This window comes from Nymphalis io, chromosome 30 (assembly GCF_905147045.1).
Source record: "Nymphalis io chromosome 30, ilAglIoxx1.1, whole genome shotgun sequence".
NCBI classification, from domain to species: domain Eukaryota; kingdom Metazoa; phylum Arthropoda; class Insecta; order Lepidoptera; family Nymphalidae; genus Nymphalis; species Nymphalis io.
Genome location: NC_065917.1, coordinates 6,221,921 through 6,243,658, shown reverse-complemented (window position 1 = coordinate 6,243,658; position 21,738 = coordinate 6,221,921). Strand labels below are relative to the sequence as shown.

General features: G+C 39.0%; 2 protein-coding genes across 3 annotated transcripts in view; both read right to left on the bottom strand.

Moving 5' to 3' along the window:
• Positions 1 to 3,991: 3,991 nt before the first annotated feature.
• LOC126780115 (uncharacterized) lies at positions 3,992 to 6,588 on the bottom strand. Its single transcript, XM_050504382.1, has 3 exons — positions 6,521 to 6,588; positions 5,490 to 5,688; positions 3,992 to 4,416 (listed from the first exon to the last, which is right to left on the bottom strand). Exons 1-3 carry the CDS (start codon positions 6,552 to 6,554, stop codon positions 4,023 to 4,025), a joined length of 627 nt encoding a protein of 208 aa, XP_050360339.1. The 5' UTR covers positions 6,555 to 6,588; the 3' UTR covers positions 3,992 to 4,022.
• Positions 6,589 to 6,814: 226 nt separating this feature from the next.
• LOC126779878 (uncharacterized) overlaps positions 6,815 to 21,738 on the bottom strand; it is a 37,612-nt gene continuing 22,688 nt past the window's right edge. Inside the window, exons 4-15 of one of the 2 annotated variants that reach the window (XM_050504010.1) lie at positions 21,228 to 21,341; positions 20,344 to 20,497; positions 18,699 to 18,844; positions 17,522 to 17,615; positions 15,888 to 15,979; positions 15,161 to 15,245; positions 15,030 to 15,124; positions 13,723 to 13,830; positions 12,408 to 12,578; positions 12,077 to 12,187; positions 11,595 to 11,696; positions 6,815 to 11,223 (exon numbers count right to left, since the gene is read on the bottom strand). In XM_050504010.1, the coding sequence (XP_050359967.1) occupies positions 7,501 to 11,223; positions 11,595 to 11,696; positions 12,077 to 12,187; positions 12,408 to 12,578; positions 13,723 to 13,830; positions 15,030 to 15,124; positions 15,161 to 15,245; positions 15,888 to 15,979; positions 17,522 to 17,615; positions 18,699 to 18,844; positions 20,344 to 20,497; positions 21,228 to 21,341 (4,995 nt within the window). In that variant the 3' untranslated portion in view covers positions 6,815 to 7,500. Of the gene's footprint in view, positions 11,224 to 11,594; positions 11,697 to 12,076; positions 12,188 to 12,407; positions 12,579 to 13,722; positions 13,831 to 15,029; positions 15,246 to 15,887; positions 15,980 to 17,521; positions 17,616 to 18,698; positions 18,845 to 20,343; positions 20,498 to 21,227; positions 21,342 to 21,738 lie in introns of both variants that reach the window. The other variant, XM_050504009.1, reaches the window with a different exon arrangement.

The following is a 21,738-nucleotide window of genomic DNA, read 5'->3' as shown; positions in this document are numbered from 1 at the left end:
TCTTCAGGTGTACCTCAGGGATCTCACCTTGGCCCCCTGCTTTTCAATTTATATAATAATGACGTCAATGGCATAATTAAAAACTCATGTATTCTGTTATACGCAGACGATATGAAAATTTGTAGAGAGATTGCGACTCCGTTGGATTGCTCCCTTTTGCAAGAGGATCTAGACAGATTGTGTCTATATTGTAAACACAATTCTCTATATTTAAATATAAATAAATGTAGCGTCATTCCTTTTTCACGGAAACGCGATCTTACTATATATGATTATCGTCTAGACGGTGTTGAGATTAATAGAGTGACCGAGGTGAGAGACCTGGGTATACATCTGGACAATAAGTTGACCTTCGGTTTGCATATAAATAAGACAGTGGCTAAAGCTTGTCGAATGCTTGGTTTTGTGCTTAGAACGTCGAAAGATTTCAAGAAAACTAGTACCCTAACTCTTCTATATAATTCCTTTGTACGACCTATCCTCGAATACGCTTCCACTGTTTGGAATCCGCATTACAAAACATACATACACCGATTGAAAAGAGTCCAAAATAAATTTATAAGATTTGTGCGTTTTAAGGAATTTATACATAATAATGAATGCTTAAATACGTTATCACTCGCTGACAGAAGAGCGATCAGAGATCAAATATTCAAATATTCTTATTTAAATTAATTAATAATTTAGTTGATTCCCCGTTTCTCTTAGGTTGTATTAGTTTCCGATGCTCTCGAATCACCACACGTAAGTGCTTACTTTTTAATCCGTCACTCACCGGAAGCAAGTATGCGCAAAATATATTTGTATACAGAGCCTGCACCGATTACAATAAACGATTTAGCGAAATTGATTTTTTTACAACAGAGAATGTTAATAAAATAAGAAAATTATTGAAAGAATACTTGTTTAATAAATAATTAATAAAATTAATATTTTTTTGTAGATTAATAATGTATATGTATATTGAATCAATTACTTGCCATAAATTGATGATTTATGATGTTACTTTAATTGTTGAAATCAAATTTAAATATTTTTAATGACATTGTTTATATTTATGTTCATTAATATTATTGTAATTTAACTTCTTGATTTTTTTTTTAACTTTGTAATTAGTCGATATGATTGTACTCGTAGATTGCATTGTATTTTTGTCTCTTTCTGTTGTCTTTTTTACACGCATACTCTAACATTTGTACTATTTTTAAGTGGAAACTTTATTGGTTTATGATTTAGTAATAATTCCTTAATTCTATGTAATAACACACTGTATGTTTCCCAAATATAAATAAAAAAAAATAAAAAAAAATAAAATATGATTTCGTCGTCCACAATGATCACAATATAATTTTGAAATTTTATATGATGAATTTCCGGTGTATGACTTCTTTTTATAATAATTATATAATTTCTTTTTATCGAATCCAATTTTGTTCTGCGATTTGAATTTATTCGTTGATGTATGTAAAACTTTGAGTTCTGTCGTCGTGGTATTCTTTAGTTTGACTTCGTGATCTAGAAGACGAGTTTTTACAAAAGATAGATGCAATTGTTCCTCTCCAAGTGTTTCCAGCGCCGTTATAACACCATCGTATGATGTGGGTAGAGTTAAAAGTAAATGTGATATTTTATCCATCTCATCCAATTTTGCACCAGCCGATATTAATTCGGTAATGATATTATCGAAATTGTTAAAATGTTCGAATAGTGTCACATCTGACTGTAGTTTCATATTAAGTAACTGTTTACGTAAAGCCAATTGAGTCGCTAAGCTCCTCCGCTCATATACTTTGTCTAGCTCGGCCATTATGGATTTTGCAGTAGAAGAACCTCTTGCAAAGCTTAAAAATGTGTCACCCAAGTAATCTACAATCGTACCTTTTGCTAGCATATTCTTCTTAATCCACTCATTATCTGGTATTGGTGGTGGTTCTTCGTCAATAACAGGCAATAACTGCATTTCTTCTAATAGTGACCTTATACGAAACTTCCAAGTACTATAGCGATCACCGTTAAATTGTTGTATATTTCTTTTACTTCGCGAATCCATTTGAGAAACACTTTTACTATTAATTTTAATTATTTAAACAACTTTAAACATGACCTGGGCCCATAACCTGAAGGGAAATGGGGTAGGTATAATAAGACACGTCTGCACTGTTTGACAATGATTTTAATAATGAATATTAAATAATCAAAGTAAAGATGTTCGTCGATTGAATGAGTGGTGAGCGAATGTGAATGAGTAAAAGATTGAATAATATAATGAAAGAGAAATCTATTATCTATGGAGGCTTGAATTTTTGTATATTCCAACAATAGATAATAATTATGCAAACGACTCTTAAAGATATGTACGTATTCAGCTTGACGAATTTCTCGAGGCAGGGAATTCTCTAGTTTAACTGCTTTAACGGTAAAGGAATTGCTGTAAATTTTATTGCAACTCAGAGGGATTAGCAATTTATTGTCTTGCTCAGAGCGTAAATTGATTGGTGTATGAGAGCCAAGGAAGGTAAACCGCCGCTCTTTTAGGTAGGTTGGAGTTTGAGGATGGTAGAGTATGGTATAAAGCAAAGAAAGGACATGCATATTTCAACGTAACCGTATTGGCAGCCACTTTAGTGTTTTACGATGCTGGGTAATATGATCATATTTACGTAAACCAAATATGAAGCAAACACACATGTTCTGTAAGCGCTCTAGTTTATTTAGCAGTTCCTCAGAAAAACCTAAATAGACCGAGTCGGCATAGCCCAATAGAGGTTATAGCAAAGAGTTGGCTAAGGCGAGTTTGGTTTTATACGGCAAAAACTTTTTCCAGCGCCTGAGAGAGCCAATGGAGGAGAAAATTTTTGGACTCACCTCTGCTACTTGAGGAACCCAAGAAAGCGACTTATCTATTATTTGCCCTAAATTTTTATAATCGTTGGGAGCATCAGAAGCGCTGTATCATTAAGAAGGATGGGAGGGATTTGGGATTTATTAATTTTTATATTTTTTTTGCGATATCTAATTGTAAAAAAAACTATAATGTCCAATCCATAACGATTTCGGCCACGGCGGCCAATCACAAGAGAGATTAGCCAACTGCGCAGGAGATATCATAGTGCACAAGTGTGTACGCAAAAACAGGTGCACTCTCTGTTCCCTAACTCTCATAATCCGATGAAATGGCAATCCGACACGACCGGAAAGAATTAAAGCGCAGAACCAGCGGCTTTACGTGCTTTCCGAGGCACGAGAGTGTATACACTTCCAACTTCCAGACTCCGGGCTACTACTAAGAATTTTCTAACAGAAAAACCCAATAACTTTTTACTGGCCCGACCTGGGAATTGAACCCAGGACTTCCAGGTCTGCCGCCTTACATCAAGCCACTAGACCAACTACTACTAAACTAATTAACGTAAAATTTAAAACATTAGCAGCTGCGCTTTCGGCACCCGCTTAAAATTTAGAATATTAACGTTACAAGTGTATTATTGTATCTATTATTGGTTTCAACTATACAATATTATCGTATTAATTGTCACCAAGTTAACTGACATAGATCTCACTCACCCGTAGCCTTGTGGCGCACTAGCAATCTTATAAAGAATATTTGGAGACTTTAACAGTCTGTGAATGTCCCACTGCTGGGCTAAAGCCCTCCTCTCCTCTTTTTGAGGAGAAGGTTCGGAGCTTATTCCACCACGCTGCTCCAATGCGGGTTGGTGGAATACACATGTGGCAGAATTTCAGTGAAATTAGACACATGCAGGTTTCCTCACGATGTTTTCCTTCACCGTAAAGAACGAGATAAATTATAATCACAAATTAAGCACATGAAAATTCAGTGGTGCTTGTCCAGGTTTGAACCCACGATTATCGGTTAAGATTCACGCGTTCTTACCACTGGGCCATCTCGGCTCTATTTTATTTATTTGGAGACCATAGACAATTAATTACATTTTAAGGATTTGACACATTACTAACAAAAACAACCATAATAAATATATTTTTTATATTCAATCAGACATTCACCAATAATAATCAATTTCCCAACCATAGTCAATTGGCCACCATTTATTCTTCGGTTTAGTCTTTGGGGGGGCTATATTTATTATTCCTTTCATGAACAGCTTCGTTCGCTTCTTCATTTCCTTTATCTTCCTCTTCCTCTCCTTCTCTCTTTCTAACTGATTCATCTTTAATTTCTTGTTATATTCATCTATAACAGTTCTGTCGTACTGCATCTTGTCCGAAAACTCCTTAAAGGTTTTGTATTTGCGCATTATCTCGTGTAACATTTGGACTAGGTGATAAATCTCGAGGAAAAGACTTTGGATTAGTTCCGTATGTTTTAAAGTTTCGAGTACAACGTCAGATATATAGTCAATTGGTTTTATGACGAGGAGGACCATTTTTCTGTAACTGAAAATTAGAATTCTTACTCACTTACTTACTAACACAGGTGTAATATCTATTCCCTCACTCTCATTATCCGATGGAACGGCAATCGGAGTTCAAACGTAGGACCAACTGCTTTACGTGCTCTCCGAGGCAGTCTACACACATCCAACTTCCAGACTCCGGGCTGCTATTGAGATTCTTCGATAGAAAAACCCAATAACTTTTTATTGGCGTGATCTTAGGTTTGAACCTATTACCTCGGCATCTGCGGCCTTATATCTAGCCACTAGACCAACGAGGCAGGCATAAATCGAGACAAAAATGGAGTATAAATAAAATCATAGAATTTCGTTTGTAAAATAAGTACAATTCTTATTTTCTCGATTATATAAACACAAGTAGAGACGTACAGCGAGGGACGAGTAATTATTATTATGCGACTATGAGTCTGTAGATTTACGACCCACTCATATAATAACAGGAGCTCAAAATCTGTTCAAATATGAATTAAATTATAAAAAAGAGTGGCTAAGAGGTTAACTTGGTAGGGCTTTGTGCATGCTCGTCTGTGTATGTACCATGAGTCATATATCGGAAAACAGCAATGACGTAAGAAATGGTAAATATTTCTTACAGTGCCAATGTATATGGGCGATGTTGACCATTTACCATCACGTAGCGTGATAGGTGTTGCCCGTCATTAAAATATTATTTTTAGGAATATTCCAAAGCTATACAAAGTACTAACAATTGTCTATGATCTCATTTCGATATCTTTGATAAGTATGCCTCAAGGCTGCGTGTGCGCAATCTATGTCAGCTAACTCAGTGACAATTAATAATAATATACTGGGACATTATTCACACACGGCCATCTAATCCCAAATTAAGCAGAGCTTCTGCTATGGAAACCAGGCAACTGATATACTACACATCCTACTTTTATTTTGTAAATACATGATAAACAGACATGTTCATGGACACAAATGTCTGTCCTGGGTGGGAATCGAAACTACAACCTTCGGCGCGATAGGCAAGTATCTACCAACCACGCCAACCGGCTTAAAATTAATGAAAATAATGCAATCATCTACCGTTCCAATATTTCCGACACGACGTAACCCAATTCGAAATGAGGCGAGACCTCGTACTTCGCTCGTATGTCAATTATTTCGTTGATTTTTAAGACACCGCGTTCGTTGTAGTTGATTATTAATTGGTTTATTCGTTGAGGGAGCTGCTTCGCGTTCTCTCTATCGCTTCTACGTTCTGTGTATGTAACAGTTAAAAAGCCTGTAAATAACTTAAAACTCAACATTGACTTATATTTTTATATTTCTGAAAACGTAGTATATAATAAACCGCTTTATTGTATTGGCTTCGTTCGCCTTATAATTCAGAATTGCTCCACCAATCTCCACATCTCTTCAAAGTTAAGAGATTTTCTTACAAACTGTCATCCCTTGCATCACTAAGTTAGGGGTTAAATTTTCAAAAATCCTTCCTTGTCAAAAAAAAAGTCAGTACTTTTTTTCTTTTTCGAATTGACTTGCTGCTGTTGGCCCAAATGGTCTCGACAGCGTCACCGGGCGGGGGACGAGTCTGTAAGATACTCAGCCGGATGCTGGGAGCCCACTTAAGGGCTCAGAATACGCGTGTCCTAAGGGCGCCTCCTGTGCTGCCGAACCTCGGATTCCTCGGATTTCAGGAAGGAAGACAATATGTGTGCAATGACCCCGTCATACGCCTAAGCGCGGACGTTCTATAATAAAAGAAGGACCTCGACCCCGCCGGCAGAGGGCGGGGTGTGTTTGCTCTGTAACCTATCCTGTTGATATATATAGGTTAATACGAGCGAACAGACTTCGTACGTATATTATATATTCAGTTACCAGTAACAGCCGGTGAATGTCCCACTGACAGGTTAAGGCCTCCTCTCCCTTATTGAGGAGAAGCTTATTCTATCACGCTGCTCCAATGTGGCAGAATTTCAGTGAAATTGGACACATGCAGGTTTCCTCACGATGTTTTCCTTCACCGTATAGCACGAAATGTATATATATGAGTAGTATAATATAAAGCAGCCCCTAGATCAACTAGTCGATATAACTCCCTTATTACTTACATAGAAAGCCAAATAATTCCACTCTAAGTAACATTATTTAATTGTATATACAGCAATACGCAATTGCTTTTGATAAAACATAATAATTTAATGGCAGCGTAGTTTATTTCTAATTCGATTTAACTATTTTTTTATGATCATTTAATTAATTACATTTCGGTAGCACATTTTTAATGAAGGAATGTTTTTCTTTGTCTTTGAAAAATGGCATATTTCCAATCGCCATATTGTTTTCTTATCATAGACAACGCTGATTTATGGTTTGGCAACATTTTGGATAGAAATAAATAATAATTCTGTAAGTACATACTTTATTCGTCTATTTAAATAAAACTGTGACAATTAATGAGAATTCATCTGAACGTCCTAATTTTTTTTTTTAATTCTACGTATTTTTTTACAATTACAACTTTCTTTTCTAAGAGAATTAACATCGATACATCAATTTGATATATCGATTATCGACAATCGATAAATATAATCAACGAGTTACATCCGTAATATCCAAAGCCGCGAATTAAATATGGCGACGAAATTTCTTTTTTTTTTTAATCCGCAAAGCCGAACCCTCTATACGGACGATCATTGAAAACTTCTCCAATTTTACGAATAACCTTAAAAATTGCCATAATTTTAGTACAAAAATTCAATCAAATTTTTTTTTTTTTTATAAATTTAAAAAAATCTTTTCCCACGACACATTAATATATAATGTATAATCAATATCTTTAAATCTCACCGAGTTCAATAACCGTCTGTATGTAAGACGTTTTACGCGAAACATTTTTTTTTATCATATAAAATTCTGAAGGTATGCTATGTCTGTACATTATATAATACAACATTAAATAAATTATTCAACCATTTGAAATTCTGGCTTGAAATAATACTAGAAAGACGAAAAAATTGATCGCTCCACCAAGCCATTTTATACCCGTATGCGACATGGATGCCGCCAAAATCGAAACGAAAACACACATTCATCTATTTTGTCGCTTTTCACAATTTTCGACGCATCTACAATCTTCAGTAATAGAATCAAGAGACATCAGACTTTCTTGAGACGTTCTCAGACAAGCTTTGCATCTAGAGTCGAACGATGTGCCGCTTTGGGAATTCGCGTCTTCGGATACCGATTCGAGCGACCTGAGGCTTTCCACTGATGTCAGTTTGTATGATCTTCGGAACTCTGCTATTTCCTCTTCACTCATATTCAATGCTAAGAGTGAATCTCTTGCTATTTTCCCTAGTGAGGATACCTTTTTCTTCTTTTTACTCAAAATTGAATCCATTTTGATTAATGGGCAAGGCTTGTTTAAGCTCTCTGGTAACGATTTCGGACTGGAACCGCTTCTACTCCTCAGTTTCGACTTCCGTTCTGGTATATCTCTCGGTGTAGTACTTTCAGGCACTTTGAAGGCTATACTCTTCAACTTGGGGCTGTCTTTCTCTTCCTCGACGGGTCGTTTCGTCAAATCTTCGAGTGAATTCGACTTTTTAATTTTAGCCCTTTCGGGTATAATTGGAGAACTTCTTCTTCCCTTAATTTCGACTGTGAATATTTCAGGTATTTCAACGGCTTCATCGATCACCAGTTCCGGTGATAGATCCAACATTTCTTTGATTTCCGCATCCCTCAACTCCTGCGCAAGTGATCCTTGTGGGGACTTTTCCGCTGGCGTCGTTTCGAATTCTTGATTTTCGAACATTAAATACGACAGAGCGTCTTTTCCTAAATCAACATTACACAACTCTCGTTTCTCTTCGTCTATTTCCTTCTCGATTTCCACAATCCTATCGTCGTCTTTCGCGTCGTCGATATACGCTAATTGTATTAGATCGTCAGCTGCTACGTCACTCGTTTCGTCAATTGTCGCGATCGGCGCTAAATCGCTTTGAACTCTAGCTCCTTCGCTTTTAATTTCAGTCTTCTCTTGCAATGGATTTGTGACCTCCCAAACAGCGTTCACAACTGTTTTGTTCTTCCCTTGACGGTCTGTGAGCTCCATTGCTATGGCTCTGGTGGTTATACTTGTAGTTAATGTATTCTCGGGGCTTATATTTTCTTTGATACCTCGTATAACTTTGCTGGGTAGTTTGTCTACCGGCTGACCCGTTTCCGGGCTGGTCTGTTTCTCCATAGAATTTTCGGAACCGGACGATTTTAGAACCGATGCGAACGATCGCGGTCTAACGTCCGTTTTTTCATCATCTAACTTAACTAACGTAGCTTCGCTACACGCACCGGTTTCCGGTCGATCGCCGGACCGGTTCTCGTACACGTTATTCAAGTCGTTGGGCTCATTGAGATCTATTTTATCACACGCCGGTTGATCCGTGCTTGCGTCTATACATTTATCGCTTAAAGCTAAACATTTTTGTACTAAATTGTCATCGGTGGTTATTTCGGTAACTCTGGTATCACCAGTGGTTGGGAAAGTCTGGAACTCGCTTAACGTGTTGTCCGTGTCAGTGGATGGTGTTTTGCTGTCGAGTTTTCTCGAAAATGATTCGTCAACGAATGATACTTGGACTCGCTCGGACAGAGTTGAATCTGTAGCCTCAGAGAGGCTGTCTGTGTCATCTTTGTCGTTCTTCTCAGTCACACTACCCCAGGACCAAAACGAACTCGTTAGAGACGAGTCTTTTCTGGGCGGCGTGCTAGATGTAGACTTCTTCTCATCATCACTATTCCTCGAGAACAAACTGCTCGGATGTTGGAAAAGACTTAAGAGTTTTTCCAGATTACTCGGCAATTTGTACTCGATCCTCTCCTCTGGTTTTGGCAAATGAAAGCTAGCGGATGGCGCCACCCACGATATCTTCCTCATTCTGTCCAAACCCTTGGACTTCAACGCCGGTACGTCCAATAAACTGGACGTCCTTTTCGGAGACGTCAAAGTCTCCTGACCGTCTTTTTTGACGGATTCCTTTAAACTCGAACTGCAAGTCAACGTGCCTTCGTTCGACGAACTATCCTCTCTCACATCCGAGGGATTCTGCAACGAATATTCTATCCCGGAATCCGCTGACGTCACCATAACTTTCTCCTGCCTCGCCGAGTCAACAGAACTAACACTCGCTTCTAAGCTCGATAGCGAGCCGTGTATTTTCTTCGTATTAAATATAATCGGCGACACACTCTCGTTTGAACTTATCGATATATTTAAGTTAACTGGTGTCACATCACTGGTCGACTCGACACTGCTCTCCGTCGACATCGTACGGACGCAATCGTCCCTGGCTGCTTTTATACGGCCCTCGGTATTAAGGCTTTCGACCGAACTTCCAGATATCTCCAAAGATGAACTGCTATCGCAGAAGGCACTGACCGGTTTCCTCATCAATCTAGAAACTTCTAGATCCGGACTGTCTAAGCTAGATTCGCTTTTATTCTTCTTTAAAACTACACTATCTCTACTAAGAGCAGGTACAATGTTGTGAACTATAACTAAATCAGTATTATTTCTACTTATCGACGACAGATCGTTCATTTCCTGTATAATGTTATCAATACCTTGAGTTATTGCTGCTATTTGTTTAATTGCTATTCCCTTATTATCTATTTTATTTACATTTTGGTCGAGATGTACTTTGGTTCTATCCTCGCTAACTGTAACCGATGGTTCCGTTTTAACATTATCACTCATACCTACACTATTTTTAACATTCGTATCTGTTTGTAATCTTTTATCATCACCGATATTGTCTATGGTCTCATTATGAGACGTAATGTTTTTGTTAACGTTACATTTATCACTTTTAACGCATTGTGAGTCCCTAACGTCACTAATTTTAACTATGTCTAATTGTTTCACACTATTGCTAAAATCACCGCTGTCTTTTAAAAATCTTTCGTTTTCCAACGAATCTATATTTTTAATAACGATCGCATCACTATGATGTTTGACATCACTAGCTTCACATGTCACAATATCACTTTTCACGGAAACTGAACTTAATATTGTTTCCGGTTCGATTTTAATAATTTCATGAATATTTTCAGCAGCTCCCGGTCCTAAGGTAAGTTTTATATCACTTAATATGGGTTCCATTATCACAGATTCGGGCATATTCAAAGATTCAATGTCACTTGCTTTGTTAATAATTTGTTCAGTTTCCAATTTTTCATTACTAACTATATTATCAATCTTGATTTCGTCATTCTTCATCTCTCTATCAGCTTTAATTTCAATTATTTTATCAACTTCATCAATTTCAACTTCAACATTGAAGTCCGTCATGATTCCTTTTGTTTGTGTATCAAGCGAACGATTCTCCGTTGCTATGTCAACCGTTTTACTACTATTATATTCAGGTTTGATTTCTGTTTTCGATTTAATAATTTCAAAGTTATCTTTAGGTTTAATTTCTTCTTTACAAACTTTATTCACATCGGACGAAGATATTTCATCTCTATTTTTGTTTCTTATTGTATCATTTGTATGTTTTGATGTCTTCAGAATTTCATGATCAACAATTGGTTCCTTCTTCTCATCATCACTAGATAGAAATCTATCAAATTTAATATCACCGGGTAACTCGGGCGCCGGTGATGACGACGGAGACGGTGACGGCGACGGCGATGGTGAGGTCGGTGGTAGAGTCGGATTATAAATTGTGTCGTAATTCCTCGTGACGGAGAATCTTGACGGGGATTTCCTTGGCGCTTGATGAATTTGAATCTGTGGGGGCTCGGCTACCTGTAAATAAAATAAGTATTTTTCTTATTGCTGTCTGTGAAAACGGGAACAGTTCAATTTAATAAAATGATTCGAGCCATGGTGGCCATTCTTAACGCAGACTTGCCAACTACGCGGTACTTGACAGTATTATACTCAGATATTTAAATTCGACACGACGTAACGTATTTAAGGCGCAAGACCATCGACTTTACGTGCTTACCGAGGCACGTGAGTGCACGCACTTTCAACGACCAGGCCACTGTCCTCTACTGAAAATTTTTCGACGGTAAGCTCAGAGGTCTCCACCAAGTACCTCATGATCTGCGGTCTTACATTCTAGCCATTAGTGTAACGAGACAGTGAAAATAATTGCTTAATTCTGATAGTACCTGCACAACTTTAAATCTAGACGGTGTTGAACAGAAGCCGGTCTTCGTGGGAGTATTTGGACTCGGACTGTGAGTCACTCTATCCGGGGTCACCGGTATTACCTGAAAATATAAAAACGAATTTAATTCAATGAATGAATTTTCTTATTTCAAAGAAAATCACACAAAATGGACAGTGTGTATATATTATTTGTGCATTTGTCACATGATAAAAAAACATATTAGAAATCATTTATATGTAGTTTTTTTTTATTATAATATATAAAGATAATTTATTTTCATTGGTCTAGTGGGTACTTCGGAAGGTGTTGCCATGGTCCTGCACTCGCACTGCACCTGATCAGATTATGAGAGTGAGAGAATAGAGAATGCAGTTAACTTTGCGTACATACTTTTGTATGTAATATAATATTGGTTAGTATCCTTTGAAAATGGCCACCAAGACAAAAATCGGTCGGAATGAGTCATCACACCGGACTCACCGAGAAGCGCGAGTGCGCCGGCGCAGGCACGGGGCTGCCGGCGGGGGACGGCGCGGGGGACGGCGCGGGCGACCGCAGGCGACTACGACCGCCCTCCTCGCACACTGCGCTCTGAAGTACACAACACATATTCCGTAACACGCAACTTTTTTTATTATTATTCAATACTCTATCCCAATCGAAATGCCAGTATGTCTGCAATATTCTTTATTCTACTTAACTACTTATATCCACTTTAATATTTCTTCCAAATTTCCGATAACAGCTTTGAAATTGACTCGATATCATTGATCGAGATTGCATTCAAAACGCAACCAAGGTAAATACATACCTTAGGCAAGGGAGCTGTGTGGCAAGTCAAGCTGATCTTTCTAAGGAGTCTGTCCGGCGCGGCGTTGTCGGATTCGTTCCTGCGACAAATCGCCCGGATGTCGCTCAAAAGTCGCGCCATCGTCGCCGCCTCGGTACACGACTGTGCGTTCACCGACGAGGGATTCGTTTCCTGGTACATATAATTAAGGAAAATAAATATAATAATAAAATAAGCGATAATTAGTATTGTTGGGTTCCGTTGTGTGTGTGTGAGTGAGCCGGTGTATCTACGAACTATTATAAAGTTAGTTTCCAAGTTTGGTGCTCATTGACCTTGGAAGGGAAGGTTAATTTAGCTTACAGTGCGAATATAATGGCGATGATGACCATTTATCATCAGGTGTACCATTTGCTAGATTGCCAACATATTTTAAATTTAAAAAATAAAGATACCCAACGATATTCAATTTTAATTAATTAGAAAGTATTAGTATACGCCCGCATTTTAGGTAAGAGGGGGAGACGTTGGTGTTGGGGGAGGAGTTTCTATAAGAAAGTAATCAATTTCCTTCCTTGGGATCAAGCTTTCTTCACACCAAACTTCATCAAAATCGGTTCAGTAGTGTATTTATAATATAAGAATAGATATATAGAATGTCCTATATTTATTACTAGTGGCCTGCCCCGACTTCGTCTAGAACAATTACCTTTTTGACTCCAATATTGGGAAAAAAATGTGATACCTTGGGATTCATTATTGAATTTTTCGTAGATAACTCTAATTAAAAAATATATATAACTTATGTTACTCGCTGATAATGTATCTTTCTATACGTGAAAGAATTTTCAAAATCGCATAAGTAGATTTCGAGTTTATCCATTACAAACAAACATACAAAAAATCATATAATTTTAGTATAGATGAGAATAATAACCAACGACTGCCTCGTTGGTCTAGTGGCTTGGTGTAAGGCCGCAGACCCGGAGGTCCTGGGTTCAATTCCCAGGTCAGACCACTAAAAAGTTATTTGGTTTTTCTGTTAGAAAATTCGCAGTAGCAGCCCGGAGTCTGGAAGTTGGAAGCGTGTAAGCTCCCGTGCCTCGGAAAGCATGTAAAACAGTTGATGCTGCGCCTGAACTCTTTTTGGTCGTGTTGGATTGCCGTCCCATCGGATTATGAGAGTTAGGGAATAGAGAGTGCACCTGCGTTAGCGCATACACTTGTGCAATATAATATCTCCTGCGCAGTTGGCTAATCTCTCTTGAGATTGGCCGCCGAGGCCGAAATCCGTCTGGAGGACATTATTATTATAGATGAGAATAAAGAAACTCACAGGCGGATCGTCCAAGTCTATCTGAGTCAGGGTGGTGTTCTCCTTCATGGCGCTCAGGATCGCTTCCAATCCTGTGATGCTAAACTTATTCTCGCGTAGATCGAGTCTCTGGAACATGTAAATTTTTTAAATAATTTAATAAATTAAATAAATTATATAGCAGTATGTTTTGTTGTCGAGATGGAAGAATCGATGGAGGAATGTCCCACGGCTGGGCCACCTCTCCGTTTTTGAGGAGAAGGTTTGGAGCTTATTCCACCACGCTGTTTCAGTGCTGGTTGGTGGAATACACGTGTGGCAGAATTTCAGTAAAATTAGACACATGCAGGTTTCCTCACGATGTTCTCCTTCACCGTCAAGCACGAGATGAATTATAAACACAAATTAAGCACATGATATTCAGTGGTGCTTGCCCGGGTTTGAACCCACGATTATCGTAAAAATATTTACAAAAACTTAAAACTAATATCAATAAATACATTAAATTAATCATATCATTAAGTCTTAACAAATAATTAATTTCATTATCGTCATATAGTTGTTAGATAAGCTTTAAAAGTGAAATTTAATTTATTATTCTGGATAGAGTTAATGTGAAGGCTCAAAACTGTCCCATCCAAATAATTCCCTCAAAATTAAAAAAAACGTTCTCATACATCAATAAATTTGCGCTCTGAGAAAGATAATAAATTGCTGATGACTTTAGAGCTGTACTAAAATGTACAGCAATTACTTTACGGTTAAAGCAGCCAAACTATGAAATTCCCTGAAAGTATGTATATAAGAGTAGGATGTTGGTATGTTACATATTTTTATTAAGGTCGATATTCGATAAATTTAAATTATAAGTTGATTGCACCCTAGGCCAATTCATGTTCCTGGTTAAAAAACTAAAAATTTGTTTTTTTATAGAGGCTGCCTGGAAGAGATCACTGCAAGCGATAAGGTCACCTTTGCATACTTTGACGAGCCGGTTGGCGTGGTTGGTGGATGCTTGCCCTTCATTTCGAAGGTTGTGGGTTCGATTACCATCCAGAACAGATATTTGTGTGCATGAACATGTCTGTTTGTCCCGAGTCTGGGTGTAATTATCTATATAAGTATTTATTTACAAAAAGAAAAATAGTATATGTAGTATATCAGTTGTCTGGTTTCCTTAGTACCAGCTCTGTACAAGCTTAATTTGGGATCAGATGGTCGTGCGTGAAAAATGTCCCAGGATATTATTATTATAATATACGTTAATGTATCTGTGAATAGTGTGCAATAAAGGCTTGATAAATAACTGTGGTGGGGGGGAGCGGTACCTGCAGCGAGGAGTGCGCGCGCACGAGCAGCGCGACGGAGCGCGCGTCGTGCGGCAGGCGCGCGGCCTGCAGGCCCAGCGACACGAGCGGCGCGGGCGGCGCGGGCGGCGCGGGGGGCGCGGGGGGCGCGGCGCGCTCGGGCGCCAGCGCGCGCACGCCGTCCGCGCCGAGCGCGTTGCGGCCCACGTTCAGCACGCACAGCGACTGCGACGTGCGCTGCACACACACCGCGTTATATACCACTGCGGCCCGAGCGGACCGGATCGAATCGTTCATTCGATTTGAATTCAAACTTTCTTTTTATCGACACGAATAGAACTTTTTAATATATAATAGAAAATTCGTACAGAGAAAACGAAATTAAATAGAATTCTGTTTGTATTGCAGGTTTCCTCACGATGTTTTCCTTCACTGTCAAGCACGAGATGAATTATAAACACAAATTAGGCACATTTTTACTGGTGGTAGGGCTTTGTGCAAGATCGTCTGGGTAGGTACCACCCACTCATCAGATATTCTACCGCAAAACAGCAATACTTGATATTGTTGTGTTCCGGTTCGAAGGGTGAGTGAGCCAGTGTAATTACAGGCACAAGGGACATAAAATTTTAGTTCCCAAGGTTGGTGGCGCATTGGCTATAAGCGATGGTTGACATTTCTTACAATGCCAATGTCTAAGGGCGTTTGATGACCACTTACCATCAGGTGGCTCATATGTTCGTCCACCTTCCTATTCTATAAATAAACATGAAAATTCAGTGGTGCTTGCCCGGGTTTGAACCCACGATCATCGGTTAAGATTCACGCGTTCTAACCACTAGGCCATCTCGGCTTTTAGTAAGTAAGGATTGAACTTACCAATATTTTAGCCAAATGTGGAGCGCAGTTCCGCGTCAGTTGATTATTCCAGAGAACGAGGAACGCCAGGCCACGTGACTCGTAACCGCTCGCTGAAATAAAATACAAAATATATTTTTGTGAATAAATTAATTTAAAAAAAAACAACTCCTATATATATTTAAAATAATTTGCTGACAATATTTTAGTAACTTAACATTCAAGCCGAGACGGCCTAGTGGTATGAACGCGTGAATCTTAACCGATGATCGTGGGTTCAAACCGGGTAAGCACCACTGAATTTTCATGTGCTTAATTTGTGATTATAATTCTATGTCACATGTGTATTCTACCAACCTGCATTGGAGCAGCGTGGTGGAATAAGCTCTAAACCTTATCCTCAAAAAGGGAGAGGAGGCCTTAGCCCAGCAGTGGGACATTAACAGGCTGTTACTGTTAACATTCCATCAAAAACATAAATGTGAAATGGGAGCCAAGTTCAATATTATGATATATGCCTTGGTTGTTTACTTCAACCACGATTGGTTGTTGACCTATAGTACAAAATCTATAATGTCAGTGATAAAATGTCGATTTTTGGACGTTAATATCTAAATAACAGTTTGAGGTGTGTTTATGTATCTCGTAGGTCTCAATATATGAGCCAAATTTGACATGTTTATGTGAAATAGTTTTGGAGTTATGAGGAAGTCAATAGTGTCTCCAAATATTTGGTGTAACACACGGTGCTGCTCGCCGGTTCCATTAGCTTGAACTTGGCTTGACACGCTACCGCGTCTCTAGATTACCGAGGGAATAGTTGAAGAACAAATATATAGTTCAGTTACGTTGGACATTCTCAACGGAATACAGCTCAGGGGAGCTCCGCCGAGACACGAACGGAGCAAAGCACGGGAGAGGCCGCGGATGCGTTATATCGACACGAATCCGCAGCCTCTCCGATCCGTGCTGAGGGCAGCCATCGCAGTGGTTTTAGTGGGTAAGAATACCGCATAACCCAGTCCCCCCCCCATGGGATCTGGGTACCTTTCTGAAGGTTTCCACGGCGTGAAAAAAAATGGCTTGATACGCTGCCGCGTGTCTAGATAAGTACTGTATAGGCTACTCCAATCACGAGAGGAGTAAACACAAACAACTCTGAGCTTGAAATGACACGCTACCATGGAAAAATGTTGTATTAAAAATAATGATATCTCCTATCTCTTTCCAACTTATAACAATTTATATATATTTGTCTTCCTCCCTCATTACTATTGGGATGATCCCACTCAAGGTTTATACCATGGTAGATTTCCCTATCAATATTTAATATTATAATAATCAATATGACGAGTCGGTGGATGCTTGCATTTTTGCACGCCGAAGGTTGTGGGTTCGATTCCCACCCAGGACAGATATTTGTGTGCATGAACATGTCTGTTTGTCCTGAGTCTGGGTGTAATTATCTATATAAGTATGTATTTACAAAAGAAAAATAGTATATGTGGTATATCAGTTGTCTGGTTTCCATAGTACGAGCTCTGTACAAGCTTAGTTTGGGACCAGATGGCCGTGTGTGAATAATGTCCCAGGATATTATTATTATTATCAAATATATGTAAAACTATATATGAAATGTTAGCCTATACACTTACCACGGCCGTAGAGCGGAGGGATCGTAGACGGCGAGGGCGGTGTATGAGCCGCTTGAGCCTCCAACGCACACGCTATATGCGCTAAGCCCGCATCCTTGAAAAAAAAAACAAACAATATATTACATTGTTAGAAGATTCCTTGACCGCAACAACAGCGTTGTTCTTCTTCTTCTTCTTCTTCTGCCTAGCGCTTTCCCGGCCTAGTACCTATGCCTCCACTTTGTTAAAAAAAAAAAACGCGCGCAAATTTCAAACCGCCATTTTGCTAGTGGTCATAGAGGTAAAGTAATTAATTAATAATTGGCGCGACTTGTGATTTGTTGAATGTGTTCAAATGCGTTATTTGGATTTTTAACAGTAATTGAGTGAGTTATTTACATCAATTTGTATGATTCGGTGTTCCATTTTTGAAAAGATTAATTCGAGGTTTTTTTAAAAATCAGTTTCACTCCTGAATTCTAAATATATATAACCTCTTTTTTAAATTAAATATATGTAGGCAGACTGGCAAGTAGACCTGATGGTTCTGATGCATTGGGGTTATAAGGAATGGTTAATATTTCTTAGTGTTAATATCTATAGGCAGTGGTGACCACTTGCCAGCAATGAGGTGGTGACCATTTGCAAGATTTGATTTTTTTTTTTTTTTTTTAATTTTGATTAATCATTCCTAACATCGCCAATGCACCACCAACCTTGGTACCAACGTTATGCCACTTGTGCCTACAGTTATTGTTATACCGGCTCACTCACCCTTCAAACCGGAACGCAACAGTACTAAGCGTTGCAGTTTAGCGGTAATATATCTGATGGGTGGGTGGTACCTTCCCAGAAGTGCTCTCGGAGCCCTAGCATCTAATTATTATTTTTAACACCAAAATATGAATACGTATTTGTAACTGGTGACATAAACATTGATTTAAATTCGCATGGATATATTATATGATATGCATAAACTTTTACTGCACTGAATGTAGCGTTTGTGTTGGCAGCATATGTACAAGGCGTAGACTGAAAAGCAGCCTAGCTGAGACTACGAGCTTTTCACCAAATTATGATATTGTTAACTCTTTTTTTTATGGTTTTGTACCTTAATTTTATTGTCTTTGTTTCTTTTTTGGTGAATAAAGTTATTTATTATTATTTTTATTATTAATTAATCTTGAATGGCGTTCACCTGTATCTGATTATTGGAGAGATCCAACAGGTGTATCCTCGTGTTGTAGCGCAAAAGTGTCGCGACCTGCACGGCGTCAGACGGCGACAGCTGGTTGTCGCCGAGTCGCAGCTCCCGAACTGACGTGTTTGTTTTCAAGGCAAGCACTGTAATAAAAAAATATATACATATATTGAAAAACTTGGAATGACTTTATACTAATATTATGACCGAGATCGCCTAGTGGTTAGAACGCGTGAATCTTAACCGATGATCGTGGGTTCAAACCCGGGTAAGCACCACTGAATTTTCATGTGCTTAATTTGTGATTATAATTCATCTCGTGCTTGACGGTGAAAGAAAACGTGAGGAAACCTGCATGCGTCTAATTTCATTGAAATTATGTCACATGTGTATTCTACCAACCCGCATTGGAGCAGCGTGGTGGATTAAGCTCCAAACCTTCTCCTCAAAATGGAGAGGAGGCCTTAGCCCACCAGTGGGACATTAACAGGCTGTTACTTACTTAATATTATAAATGCGAAAGTAAATGTTGTCTGTGTGTGTGTCTGTTACGCTTTAACGGCTAAACCATATTGAACCGATTTGGATGTAATTTAGTACGAAGCAAGGTTGAACCACAGTGATAGGCTGAAGAATTTTTAATAATAACTCATTTAGGATGTAATTTTTTTTTTATAGAATAGGAAGCGGATGAGCATATGGGCCACCTGATGGTAAGTGGTCACCAACGCCCTTAGACATTGGCATTGTAAGAAATGTCAACCATCGCTTACACCACCAATGCGCCACCAACCTTGGGAACTAAGATGTTATGTCCCTTGTGCCTGTAATTACACTGGCTCACTCACCCTTCAAACCGGAACACAACAATATCAAGTACTGCTGTTTTGCGGTAGAACATCTGATGCGTGGGTAATATCTTGTATGAAGGTTCGTGCGATAGTTTTAGTTTTTAAGAATATTGAATACGAAAAAAAATTCCATTACAAAGGACAGCTCATTTCTATAAGAGATTTTTTCCAGTCCTCATATAGTGTTGGTACAATCAACATAACAAATTATTATATTCAACACATTAATATCAATTTAAGCATAAAATTAAAAAAAAAAAAAAACAATTCTTTTTATATAAATGTATTTTTATCTATTTTTATTTAAATGTATTATTATAAATTTTATATTGTGTAAAATATCGTATCTTCGCATAAGCCTATATAGATACGGTCAGACAAATAGAATATTTTTTTAATCTGTATATAAATAAAAAATAATTTTTGTTTATTTGTTCTTTATTTATATATTATTATTATTATTATACTATTGTTCTTAACAATTCAACTGATGGTGATTAAACATTGGTGAGTTTTTCTGTGTAGGAGATTTTATTTATATGTTTTCAATGGAAGAGGAGCGCAAACGGGTAGGAGGCTCACTTGATGGAAAATGGCTACCCCTACCCATGGACACCTGCAATACCCGAGGGCTTGCCAGTGCGGTGCCGGCATTTAAGAAACGAGTACGCTATTTTCTTGAAAGTTCCTATGTCATATCGGTTCGAAAAATGGTTCCACAGAGTGGTTGGGCGTGGAAGGAAATGTTACGGACGCCCAGGCATCGGGGTGGGAGTGGGGCTCGTGCTCACCGAGCGCCAGCAGCGGCTCGCCGGCGAGCGCGGCGGCCTGCAGCGCCAGCGCCCGCAGCGCGCAGGCGGCGGGGCGCAGCGCGCGCACCAGCACGGGCGCGTGGCCCGCCTCCAGCCGCGCGCCGCTCACCTCCAGCTCCACCAGCTCCGAGCTCTGCGGGCCACACGGGGGTAACGTGACACCGAGGGAGTCGCCGTTGCGGACGTTACATTGCTCAGTATGAGACGAACAATTTTTTACTCGATTTAAAATATGTAGGCAGACTAGCGAATGGGCCTGATGGTAAGTGATCGCCGCCGTCCATAGACATTGGCGTTGTAAGAAGTATTAACCATCCCTTCCGTCAGCAATGTGCGACTACTAGATGTTATATCCCTTGTGCCCGTGGTTGTAGTTTAGCCCAAGCCGGAACACAGCAATGCTTAGTATTGCTGTGTTCCTCCTCTCCTCAAAAAGAGGAGAGGAGGCCTTTAGCCCAGCAGTGGGACATTCACAGGCTGTTACGGGAGGTATCTACCCGGATGGGCTTGCGCAAAACCCTACCACCAAGTAAATCTAAATTTGACTGGTGTTAAGGCTTTGTGCAAGCTCGTCTGGGTAGGTACTACCCACTCATCAGAAATTCTACCGCAAAACAGCAGTAATTGGTATAATTGAAAGTTTAGTAAGCCAGTGTAATTACAGGCACAAGGAACATCTTAGTTCCCAAGGTTGGTGACGCATTAGTGATGTATGCCAATGTCTATGGGCGTAGGTGACCACTTACCGTCAGGTAGCCCATATGCTCGTCCACCTATCTATACTATAAAAAAAACTCATTTCATTCAACATATAATAAAGAACGACGCCCAGACTTTACAGACAGAGGATTTTGTTTATTTACCCTCTTGATCATTCGCGAGGCGGCCTGCCAGCCTCGTATCCCGAACAGCCTCGGTCCGAATATACATAGCGATGAGGTACTCTCGTAATACTCTATCATATCGAACAATGCCTCCTGGAAATAGAGAAAACGTATTATAAAAAGTGAAAATCCCACATCTGGACTGTACTAGGGAAACCCGTCCGACTGAATGGTATAAAGATATGGTTTACGGTTTAAGAATTTATAAAAAAAAAGAATACAATTCACTTTAAATATTTGACAAAACAAGATTAACATACTGAAATATTATATATACAACACGCGGGCGGTACACAAAAATAAAGGACAACAAATTAGACTCTTCACTTAAAATAATGTAACAGCCTGTGAATGTCCCACTGCTGGGCTAAGGCCTCCTCTCCCTTATTGAGGAGAAGGTATGGAGCTTGTTCCACCACGCTGCTAAAATGCGGGTTGGTGGAATACACATGTGGCAGAATTTCAATGAAATTAGACACATGCAGGTTTC